The 13,157-nt window shown below is 36.0% G+C and overlaps 1 protein-coding gene across 2 annotated transcripts; it reads left to right on the plus strand.

The window, feature by feature from the left end:
• Nucleotides 1-375: 375 nt before the first annotated feature.
• LOC121738592 (serine palmitoyltransferase 2) lies at nt 376-9,047 on the plus strand. 2 transcript variants are annotated; one of them, XM_042130757.1, is made up of 8 exons: nt 376-698; nt 2,518-2,709; nt 4,025-4,179; nt 4,720-4,924; nt 5,320-5,547; nt 5,870-6,276; nt 8,022-8,192; nt 8,879-9,047. In XM_042130757.1, exons 1-8 carry the CDS (start codon nt 543-545, stop codon nt 8,994-8,996), a joined length of 1,632 nt encoding a protein of 543 aa, XP_041986691.1. In that variant the 5' UTR covers nt 376-542; the 3' UTR covers nt 8,997-9,047. The 2 variants fall into 2 exon arrangements, with proteins under 2 accessions (XP_041986691.1, XP_041986700.1); XM_042130766.1 differs by lacking the exon at nt 376-698 and adding an exon at nt 2,319-2,350.
• Nucleotides 9,048-13,157: the final 4,110 nt, after the last annotated feature.

Below are 13,157 nucleotides of genomic sequence, written 5' to 3' on the forward strand. Positions count from 1 at the left end.
TCGCTCTGCACGGTCCCTATACAGTAACCCAATGAAGTAAACCGGAAAGTACCTACCATTTATATTATGTCTATGGTACCTACGTCTAGACTTCAAAGATATGATTGGCAACTTTTACGTCATTTTTTACACGCTAGTGCACTGGGTCTAGGATTTAAACGTTTTCTATTCTATCTGACAATAAAGTCACTTCTCCCGTTCGTCATTGGCAATGTACTATGTGCATGCCATTAAAAAAAAAAAAAAAAAAAAAAAAAAAAAAAGTCACTTCGAATGACTTTGACTTTGAAGTTGACATTTACCACAACATTTCCGTAATCTGTGATTTCCGTACTCGCCTGTCGTCTGTAATTTTTCAAAAATTGAGTAAAAATCAAATAGGTACCTAGTAAACTAAAATGTATTACTAAATTCTTTTTACATGTACTTCGTTATTTAATTTATAAAACAGTGAAAGTATTTTAGCGTGTTTAACTAACTAAAATATAGAATTTATATTTCGCCATACATTTTTCACCGAATCATATAGAAAAATTTAAAATATGTCAGCAGCAACTAAATGTGGTGGCACTGATACAAAATTGGCCAGTGATATGCAGTCTAATTGTATTAAAACCGATAATGTTAAGGCAATGAATGGAAAAGCTGATTTACATAGAAATAGTATTGTTCAAGGAAACAAGAGTAATGGTTATAATGTAAGTAGAATACTATAGAACTTTTCTTCAGTTCATATTGTTATTGTACCTAAACATGAAAGTCTGTCTGTCTGTTATCTCATTATGCTTAAACCACTCAATTGCTTAAAATTGGCTGAAGACACTTTAGGTAATATAAAAGGACAATAGTTTTTATTGTGGCAAAATGTATGGTTAATATGCAAAAAACTATTTTCACCATGAACAAAGCTGCAGACAACATGTAGAATTTTAATTATTGCCAATCTTACTGGATAACAACATTGGCTAGTTAATTAATTAATACTGAATTTTAAAGATTTGATAGAAAACTATATGAATTTATTAACCCATCAACTCCCATGCGGCACCCAGGTGCTGCATAACAATTGAAAATCTATTGTGTCTGTGATTCCTATGATCGAGGTATTAATGAAATAAAACCGGCCAAGTGTGTGTCGGGCCACGTGCATTATATGCTAAAAAATTTATATGAATTAACCCATCAAATCCCATAAGCTCACCGGTGAGAGAGACACAATAGAATAACAATAGATGTCCAAGAATCCACGATTGAAGGATTAATGATGAAGCTGATAATTGAATTAACCCATCAAATCCTATAAGCTCACCAGTGAGAGAGACACAATAGAATAACAATCGATTTCCAAGAATCCACGATCAAAGGATTAATGATGAAGTCTAGTCAATATGAGTGAAATATTTGGTAAAAATTTTATGCAAAGAATAATCATGATTCTTCTAGGCCACACTGATTAAGTGCTTTCCAGTATTTTGATTGATAGTAATAAAAAATATATTATGTTTACACACATGGACGTACCGAGGGGGGGCAGAGGGGGCCCCCTGGATCATGTTGACGTCCCTACTAAGTATATTATCTAGTACTTTTATCTATAAAAATCAAAAATTAGGAAAACGAATTTTTGCCATTTGTTTGCAATACAATATATTTAAAACTAATAATTATATATATTTTTTTTCTTTATAAACACCTAGCTTATAAAAAATCTGATTTGCCCCCCCCTGGCCCAGAACCTGGGTTATTTGCCCCCCCCTGGCCCAGAACCTGGGTACGCCCATGTTTACACATATTATTATATATCTGAAAACGGAAGTATCTTCTTCATTATTACCTTGATCATGGGAATTGCAGACACAATATATTTTCAATTGTTATGCAACAGCCGGGTGCCCCTTGGGGATTGATGGGTTATTATATTTTGTTTACAGTTTGATTAAACCAAGTAATAAGTTTAAATAAAGTGGTTTTAAAATTAAAGCTATGTAATTTGGTTCTCCATTTTTGATTCATATACCATCAACCATACATTTTTTCATGATAAAAACTATCATAATTTTTATGTCCTTTCAAGGACTGAAAATGTGTAAAATACAACTTTGCATTTATAATATTAGTATGGATTTTTATTGAGTCATTGACTCATGCTAACTTTGTTTGTTTTCCTTATAATATACCCGAGTTGGTATTATGTATTTTCTATGGTTTACCCTATATTATATCAGTTGTGTAAGTTGGCTTTGTGTTAATGGTTGCATCTGTTATTTGAAATTTATTTTTTTATTTGGCTATTTTTTCCTAAATCTAAAATAATATTAGCAATCATTTTTACGGATTTAATACCTTGCAAGTAAAATTAGTTCCACTTAGTGCACACAATATTATTTAAATTTTTATTTTAGCTTTTCGCTATCATTTGAGATGCAAAAACACAGCACAATTTTATTTCAGCTTACATGTAGATTTTAAGTGTATTTCGGTTAAAGGATTATAACTGTGATTTGAATATTTTTGTAGAAAATGTCATCCGGAGAAGAGGTGGTGCCATGCATGGATTGGTCACAGTATGACACATTTCCGGGCTCCTTTGAGAAGTGCTCATTGATGACAGCCGCACTCACTCACTTTGGCCTATATCTGCTTATGTTCCTTGGCTTTGTTAACCAACTCTTATTCAAACCAAAAGTTGCGACAGAGAGAAATAGAGAGGTAAGTTTTTCTTCTAGAAAAATACTTCAAGTAAAACTTTTGTTTCTTTTATTTTAATGAGGACTACACTGGCACTTACCTAGCCTACTATAATATTACATTCTGTCTGTTTTCATTCTCTATTGTTATTCTTTGTGGTTTTGTGTTTTTGTATGTTAACTGACTGAAATGCATTACCATACGTTCATACATACAAGTAAGAATGTGCTCATAAACTGCATAATATATTATGACTCGCGCGACACGTCTTGTAACTGCCTCTACCCACACATGACTTTGAAAAGATACTGAATTCTCTGAGAATATAACAGTTAAGGTATAATATAAATCTTCTTCGAGTGAGCGTGCGAAGTGGACGTGTCGCAAAATAAATAATAAAATTAATAAATCTAAATACTTAGGCACAGAATTTCATACTCGACTCGCCGTTCGAGTCCAAACACTGTGTTATGTAAATAATAAAGTGTAGAAGAATGATGATGATAGTTTTGATGATGATGTTAGATTGATTCGTGGCGTTTTACGTCGCGACTACGTTACGGTAGCTAGTCATGTGCAGCGGCATTGGAAAGCTATTTAGAGCAGATAGGAAGGTCGATCGCGGACTGTTGCCCGCGCGGCACATATCTAATTGAAACTAAACGATATTTTAGGTCAATTAGCGTTATAAACGCAACGTGGAATCTCCCAAAAGGAAGGAATTAGGACTGCCTGCTTACATAAGATGTCCTAAAGTGCTATTTTTCCAGCAGTTCTTAATAAATACCTACAAAAATAACCCTTAAAATTTATAGTATCATACATATTGTATTGAATAAAATGAAAAAATCTTATCTTTTTCATTAACTGTTAACTGTCGAGTTCAGAGAAAGTACTGATTACGACTGCTGCGTTTCACCACTTCACAATCGAAGCATTTTTCAATCGCTAGATATAGAATTGGCTATGTTATGTCCGTTTAGAGTGGTTATATCCGGATAAAAGTATATTATGCATGTAGGTATTTTTATTTTTTACCAGCTAGGTATATACATAATATGTTATATGTATAGTTTTAAATAATAATTAATAATCTATTATAAAATGGTTATTGTCAATACATAATTGATTCTCACAATACGTATTGTTAATGACTTACAACACATAGCTTTTAAATCTTTAAAGAAATTGAGCATGTCACGCACGTAATAGGAAAGTCTGAAACACCAAGCAACTAGCGAGATCTTGACCCAACTGTGGCCAATGAATATTATTCCTCATGTGAAGTAAATACTGACTTATGATGTTTATAATAAAGTTCTATTTTAATTGGCAGGGATACGCGCCACTGTACAATCCGTTCGAGCAGTTCTTCTCTCGCTACGTGTACCGGCGCGTGCGACACTGCTTCAACCGGCCCATTTGCTCCGCGCCCGGCGCTGAACTCACACTCAAGGAGCGGTGTACCGATGACTACAACTGGTCCTTCAGGTAACTAGTAATATGAAGTATATGAGCTAGGTTCCAGTCAGTAAATAACAGATGAATATCATCTGTCACTGACACAGACGTAGAGAGAAAGTTCAAAAAACAATCACGGTCTTACTACAAAAGTTTTAAACACCTGATGAAAAGTTGATTAGAGAAAAATTCAGTACAAAATGGTCTCAAAGCAACTGTTCAACAGATGTTTAGTTTTTGTGGTAAGACCGTCAGAGTTTAACTTTCGTTAGAGAGAGATAGAGAGCAAAATAATTATACATAGCTTCTTAAGTTACTTAGGTACCTTATGTATAAAAAATATATGCAAACAGCAGTTGAGCTACGACAACATAACTACACGATGTTATCGTTTTCTGATACGTCATTCATTCCTTAAAAAGTTATAGACGCAGCCAGACAGGTTGTCACTTGTCATAGCTTAACTGCTGTTTGCATACTTTTATAAATACATAGATAGACTTAAAGTTTCCTTAATAGTTAGTTATAAAATTCTAGTGGAATGTTTACTCATATATACCATATTTTCAGGTTTACGGGAACAGAGAGGAGATGCATCAACCTGGGTTCATACAACTATCTCGGATTTGCGGAGGCTGCTGGCCCGCGCGCGGACGCCGCCGCCGCAGCGACCAAACGCTACGGGCCCGCCATGGCGTCACCGCGTGCTGAGCTGGGAACCACCGCACTGCACCGTGAATTGGAACGCACTTTGGCTGATTTTCTTGGAGTAGAGGTAAATAAGTCACACGAATTAGCTCTGGTGTTATTTAAGAGTTGTTATACGTATGAGGTAACTGTTAATTTTTATTAATATTTTTAATGGTTTTTAGAAGATATTTGCGATGCATTGTTAATTCGCAGTTATGTGTAAGGGCCCAGAGCGGCCGGAGCCCGTATTTGTAGCATTGTATTATGCTCGCTTAATATGACGTATTGTTTACAACTTTACAATGTATTGTCAAGTTTTAAAAATTACCGTATTATAAGGAAATTCCCGTGACACTAAAGTACTTCATGTAGTACAGAACCAAAACTAGTAAAACAGTAATTTCAAGTTTTTTGGCTTTGATTATATTAGAAAAAGATGTTCTATCTCATTCCTTAATCATATAATAATATGTTCTACAGGATTGTTGTGTTTTCGGCATGGGATTCGGGACAAACGCCCTGGGTTTGCCCGGGCTGCTATCGGCCGGTACGCTGGTCCTCAGCGACGAGAACAACCACGCGTCACTTATCCTGGGTCTTCGCCTGGCGCGCGTCACTGTGCGAGTGTTCAAACACAATGACGTGCGCCACGCCGAGCGCCTCGCCAGAGACGCTATCGCCGAGGGAACGTGGAAGCGAATTGTGCTGGTGAGAGCAGTTTCAAAACCGTAAATTTTTTAGGGGCAACAAAGTTCAAGTGTCGCATGTATTCGTGAATCTTCGCTCCGTCATTGTTTAAACGAGTTCCTGATTACTCAATATTGAACTGTAACGTCAAGAGATTAAGTGTTTGTTTATAAATATGTACGCGAATAAAATTATAAAAGATCTGCTTAATGTCTTTTTCTAGCACATTAAAGTCACACGACAAACAAAGACAGCGGACCTTGAATCGCTATATATGTTAGCTTAATATTATATTATTAATTAATAATATGGATACTTTATTAAGAACGCTTACTCTAATTAGGTTGTCGAAGGGGTGTACAGTATGGAGGGGTCCGTGGTACCCCTGGGCGCGTTGGTGGCGCTGAAGAAACGCCTCGGTCTCCATCTTTATTTGGACGAGGCGCACTCGATCGGCGCTATGGGGCCTACGGGACGCGGCGTCACAGAGTACTGTGGAGTATCGCCGAAAGACGTCGATGTACTCATGGGTACATTCACGAAGAGTTTCGGCGCGGCCGGCGGGTACATAGCGGGTCCGAAACGTTTGGTCGATCGCGTGCGGTCGGCTGGGCACGCACACGCGTACGCACATTCTATGGCCCCGCCCGTCGCCGCGCAAGTGTTGGAAGCGACGCGTGCGATCGCCGCGCCTGAGGGACAGAAGCGTGTACGCACGCTGAGAGAGAACACCCACTACTTCCGTAAAAGGTTAGTAGCTATTCCTTTTGCATGCAAGAAAATATTTTCGTGGAATTTTAATTTTAAATATTTTTAGTGGGGACAATACGTCTTACTGTCACTATACAGGGTCAAGGGTGTAACAAAATAAAGTGATATTACTTCAGGGTGAGAATGTGCCCCTTATATTGAGCTCACTGTGAAAGTAGCAGCACGGATAGTTAATTTTGATTCCTGTTTCTATAAGACATGCCCCAAAATTAAATATTTCAGTGCTGCTACTTTTACAGTAAAATTTTTATAAGGGACATATACATTATACACACCTTAAACTATAATCACTTTTTTGTTACACCCTGTATATTACGCTATTATTCGAGATATTACACTAGCTGTTGCCCGCGACTTCGTCCGCGTGGACTTTAGTTTATAGTTGTTGCCGTACATCGATTGAATCGTTTACGCGCATATCAGAAAAGTATATTATGTGGGAACCGCACATTTTTCGGGGACAAAAACATTCCTTGTCCCAGATTCAAATTAGTATCTCCAATCTCCATGCCAAATTTCATCAAAATTGATTAAATAGTTTAGGCCAGGGCTTCCCTAACTTAACCATATAAATGTCCAAATAGTGTTTTATGATAACCTATGTTGGGTAGGCTAGTTCTAAAATTAGAAAGTATTTTTGGGGGCTGGGTTGAGGGGCGTCGTAAAGAAATGGCAAAGTCCCAAGGGCGTCACAGTACAAATAAGTTTGGGAAGCCCTGGTTTAGGCAATGATCATAAAAGTTTATTGTGCGGGAACCGTACGTTTTCCGGGACAAAATTAGTATTCCTTGTCCTTTCCCGAGACTCAAAGTATATCCATACCATATTCCATCAAAATAGATTGAATAGTTTACGCGAAAATCATAAAAGTATATTGTGCAGTAACCGTACATTTTTCCGGGACAAAATGTAGGATACATGTTCTTTTTTGGGACTCAAAATATCTTTATTTCAGCAAAATGGGTCCATACGTTTACGCGTGATGTCGTGACCACGCGAAATATAACATTCTGCGCGGCTTCGCCCACTAAATTAGATATTTCACAGACAAATTAGTCCATAAAAAATAGCCTATGATTCTTCACGTGGTCTACTTCTTATCTGTGCCAAATAACAGAAACATTGCTCCAGTAGCTCGTGAGATAAGCCCTTTCAAATAATTTCCCCTGTTTTCCCACACTTTCCTCTATTCCTACGCTCTTATTAGTCTTTGCGTGATAAGATATAGCCTATAGCCTTTCTCAATAAATGGACTCTCTAACATTGAAAGAAATTTTGAAATCGGATCAGTAGTTCCTGAGATTAGCGCGTTCAAATAAGCCATTTCAAATAATTTCCCCCGTTTTTTCCACACTTTTCTCTATTTCTTCGCTTCTATTAGTTATAACGTGATTAAATATAGCCTATAGCCTTCCTTGATAAATGGGCTATCTAACACTGAAATAATGTTTTAAATTGGATCAGTAGTTCCTGAGATTAGCGCGTTCAAATAAGCCCTTTCAAATAATTTCCCCCGTTTTTTCCACTCCTATTAGACTTAACGTGATAAAATATAGCCTTTAGCTTTCCTCGATAAATGGGATATCTAACATTGAAAGAATATTTTAAATCGGACCAGTAGTTCCTGAGATTAGCGCGTTCAAACAAACAAACTAACAAACTCTTCCGCTTTATAATATTAGTATAGGTAATACATAACATGATATTGAACTTTATCTTTGCAGGTTGCGTGCGATGGGAGTGATTATACTTGGACACGAAGACTCGCCTGTTGTACCAATGTTGGTGTACACGTTTAGCAAGATGGCTGGTACCGTAGAAAGGCTCACGGAGCGGGGAGTGGCGACCGTCGGTGTGGGCTTTCCGGCTACGCCACTCAACAAGGCTAGAATACGGTAGGTTATATTGTGATGTATAATATAAATTTTATTATGACTTAATCTTAGATAAGTGTATTACAATTGTGTAAATAAATTATGTACTATCAGAGAAGTTGATTCCTAGGCAGATGGCGGACCTAAGTAATTTGGTCGCATTAAGTCAAGCCCACCCGACCGATCACAGCTAGCATCGAATTGACATAAGCCGACCACATGACGTAGGTCCGTCAACTGCGTAGGAATCAATTTCCTCGATGGTACATACATAATATTTAACCGATTCGTGGCCACTGCCGCGCTCAGCGCGTCATTTAAAAAGATTCAGTGAGGCCGATGACGCGCCAGGCGCGGCATACAAGGATTGTTAAAAAACACGTTAAAACTAATTTATTATACTGCAATTACAATTCCTTAGTCTAAATGTGCATAAAACACAACCGGTGGCCAATGCCGCACGTGGGGCGTCATCGTTTAGCAGGGCCGATGACGCTTATGGCGCGTCATCGAAAAAACTGCTTGGCCTGTGGTAAGAATTCGTGAAAATAAAGGTGGCAACGAATCGGTTAAGTTAAGTAATTCAGGAGTGCAAAGATTTATTTCACAATGATTTTGATTTATGGATGTTTAAATCGATTTGGTATTACAAACATAATACCTTACAAGTCATAAAATGCTTCTTACATTATGTTATCTATTTGCAGATTCTGTCTATCAGCGGCTCATACTCGGGAACAGTTGGATCGCTGTCTCGATGCCATCGAAGAGGTGGTGGACGAAGTGGGTCTCCGTTACTCCCGCAAACACCCGCGCACGCACTAGCGTCGCGCACGCACGCCAGCGTACACGCACGTAACTACCGACATTTCTATATACAGATTCCGATTTCCATTTAATTACACAATTTATAGTGTATATGAAATAAGGTATAAATAGCACAAAATAGAATCCAGCTACTATAAGTATAGTTTGGAAATTATGTACTTTAAAGAGGACAAAACCTTAACAAAAAGTTCCCACCCTAACGCGACTGCTGTTCAGGAAACGTGCGAAAAGTCCCAGTGTTACTTACTATATGGTTATTCTTTTTAAAGCTATTTAGCTAGAAGTCACAAACAACAAAAACTATCTGGTAATTAATGAACTTACCTTTTTTCGGCGGTCGGGTATATAGTTTTAGGTCGACAATAATTAAATTGAATGCACTGTTACATAGTTTTTAATTGTTAAATTTTTCCTGCATTTAAACATCTTCGAACATTCACAATCTTTGAGGACTTCTTAAACTAATCTACTCCTACTTAATAATTCTCTTCAACAACGATTGCTAGGTAAATCTGTTTTATTCATATAAACCTATTGTTATTATCACAATGCTGGTTTTCCATTCTCTCTCGGTAAATAAGGATAATAGTTGTTATTGTAGAACATAGATAATTATAAAGTGCCTACCAATAAAGCATTTACTTGTGGTTAAAGGTACATACAATATTGTAACATGTTAACTTTTTACATATAACTTATCATGACATATTATATTGTTATGAATTTGTAACATATTATTTGGTTGAAGAGCTGTTTGAAAATTTAGGACTATTGTCTGTGGGGAGCTAATATTATGTTGATCTATATTTTTTTTCTTTAATCGCTCAACACTTCTTTAGATCAAAGCAAAGTTTCAGCTTGTCTTATTAATTTTGCTTATAGCTTTGGAGCTAATTTCTAATAATAATTTAATCGAGTGTGGCCTTTTGGACGAAATTGTAATTGCATTTAAAGTTGATAATGGAATTTAGTTTAGAGACTTTCCGTTTCACTCTATTTGACTCTGTCATTAGGTATAATATTATAAGTTGTAATTCAATTTAAGTACTTTATCGATAGCTTAGTGAAATGAAACATATCGTTCAGTATTTAAACTCTTACCTCCAATATTACAAAATGTTAGTGTATTAAACTAACGAGACAATAGTATTTTCATTTGTATAGCACAATATACTTATCTGTATATTATATTTTTATATTTCGTGAGTAAAATATTGCTTATGTATGATTCTAAGCTGTAGAAGGTACTTTTGCAAATGTGACAAATTATTAATATTTTTTTCTTTTGTTACAATCTAATCTTAATAAGTAGTAAAAACCTGCCAAAGTTTCGGGATATAGTAATAATGTAAGTATTTTAAATTTGTTAATATTGCTTGCTTATTCGTTACGCCAAATTATAAACAATAAGCTAGTATTTTTTTATTCTCTTGTACAATTCCAATAGGGATGATGACAAGGTCAAAGATTAGCGAATTTTGTTAATAAAATAAAGAAATCACGGTAAAAAATAAGTGTTCCCAAAATTTCAGCTTGATAGCATTTGTATTTTTTTTTTGTTATGCGCCTTCAAAGTTGGATATTCAAGTCGAATTTTTTTTCAATTAAATTTCTTAATAGTTGTATACAATTCGATAACTTATGCAATTAAAAGCAACTTTTGTTATGAAACCACTTTCATAAACGCAATATTTAATATACCTGTCGAACAAAGTTGTCTCCCGATGCGTACAAACTACGAAAGACTGACGTAATACTTTCGTAGCGCGTATGGAGCGTTTCGGGCAGGTCTTTTTATGAGATATTTGAATTGTCATATCTTTGTGAATTTTTAAGCTATCAGAGTCATTCTTTCAATGATGTTTCTATTTTTTAAGTGTCTTTCATTTACCAATAAGAAAAAAAATAGTCATCATGCCTATTTTTCTCGTATATTATTAGTTAAGTAACTTTAAAATGTTAATATTAATTCTTATAATTATACGCATATTAAACAAATATTAGATCTTTCAATGGAATCGCTATGCAATCAACAATAGTTTCACTTTTCAGTACCAAATTGTACTGAGTAGTATCTAAATATGATCAGGGGGGTGTCACTCCGCCGTTCCGCCGCCGAGCTACAAGTACATACGAGACCCCCCGACGTCGCGCGTCGGGGCGATTCAATGGTTGCCGCGAACTGACTCGTGGCGCACGCGCGCGCCTTTTACGCAGAGTCATATTTTAATTGGCAAAATTTATCAAAAAAAAATTACTGCATTGCAGCCGATTGTTGGGACAATGAAAAAAAGGCAAATTTATATATCTACTGTCATGGTACCTAAATCTATGACAATAATAATATTATTAAATATACACACAAATGTTTTATACTTAATTATAATAAATATGCTTATTTAAAATAGGTGATATGTGGTAGTTGCGTTATACATAATTATATAATCCAAACCTAATTACCTACATCAAAAGAAAATCAGGTGTCGTGTCTGTGTAAACTTATTTATATGTTCGGTATTCATTTACCTAACAGTTTCTGTATGTATACCTTGCGTGGTATTTATACTTATTTGATTTTGATAACCCTATTTTCGGAATATAGTCAACAACACACACAAGGTGTGAAATGAAGTCGACCTTCGCGCGGCGCCAGAGAGCTTAATGTCGGCTGCTCGCGTGCGGTCCGTTGTTAATAATACTTATGTAGGCACATAAATCGGCGGCAATTGTGAACATCAAAGCAGTGAGACTTCTGTACTTGTACTATTATCTATTCTGTGATATGATTCATACTTGAGCTATAATAATGAGACATGTTAAGAATATTTAATACTTTTTAGTTAACTATCTTCATAATCTACATAATATTCTTCTTTCAAAACTGTTAATAGTAATCGATATCATTCTTAAGCAAAACATAAAAGCCATATAATTTCATTGAAAGATTTACTTTTATTGCACTGCTTCGAATAAATAGAATAAAACGCTAGAAATGTTTAATGTAAGAATTCCAGGAGTTGACGTACCATACCCAGAGACTCCACATTCCTATACAAAATATTATTCTTCATACAGCAAAATTGTTTTTATTGAGCAGTTTAGCTCCAACAACTTTTGAATGGATGCTTTTGCATCTTATGCATAGTTTTACTGACGATTTTGTATACGGACGTCACTGATATGGTGCGTCAATGTTTCCCAGGGGACCTTGTGATGCCTATGCTTAGGTCTAGGGAATACCCTAAATATTGGGTATTCCAACCACAAGCTCACGGCCGCGCCGCTGTTGTTATGTTTAATAGAATATTAGTTAATACTAATTATGGTCACATTATGTTGTACACAATAAATTATTTTTATCACACTTTTGATCTTTGTTTTATACACTATATTTGTATCCATGATATAAGATATTAAGATATTTGATACAACTGTAAAGCGAACTCTTGGTATACATTTTCTATATATTCTACCATTTTTGTAGTTTTACATTATAATAATTTACAAACATTTCTGTGGATGGTATTACGAGCGTCCGTGGCCTAATGGGTAGACCTTCCGTTCGCACTCCTAGAGGGTGCAGGTTCGAACCCGGGTGGAGGCGTGTACCAATGAGACATTTTCTGATCTCAAGTACATAATACGGACGCTCGTACGGTGAAGGAAAACATCGTGAGGAAACCCGCACGTAGTTGGTCCCAGACGTATTGACTAGTTCTTTCCTCTGGACTAGGCCGACTATGATGCGAGAATGCCGTATGCGCTTGGGCAACCATACGGACATTTAAAAATCTTGTCCCAGGCACTACAGTATTTGAGGAGTGGTTACTTCGCTCTGAAAAATACTGTATAGATCATCCACAACGGATGTAAAGGCCTAGTTTTTATTACACTACATATCGAACTATATAAAACTCTAGTTGAAGACAAATGTGGTGGTCTAAACTCTTGACTTTGAGTAACAAAGTCAAAAGGCAGTCAGTTTCTTGGTAATTTAACTTGAATAAAGATCCTAAATAAGTTTAATATCATCCAAAGCCTAATAAAACTGTACTTGTAATAATCGATGTTATCTGATATATTATCTACCAAGCCATGGGAAAGAGGACAAACTACATGGCTCTTATCCTGCTCTCAAACTTTCTTGTTGGAAAAATT

The sequence above is a fragment of the Aricia agestis genome, chromosome 2 (genome assembly GCF_905147365.1).
Source record: "Aricia agestis chromosome 2, ilAriAges1.1, whole genome shotgun sequence".
Taxonomy (NCBI): Eukaryota; Metazoa; Arthropoda; class Insecta; order Lepidoptera; family Lycaenidae; genus Aricia; species Aricia agestis.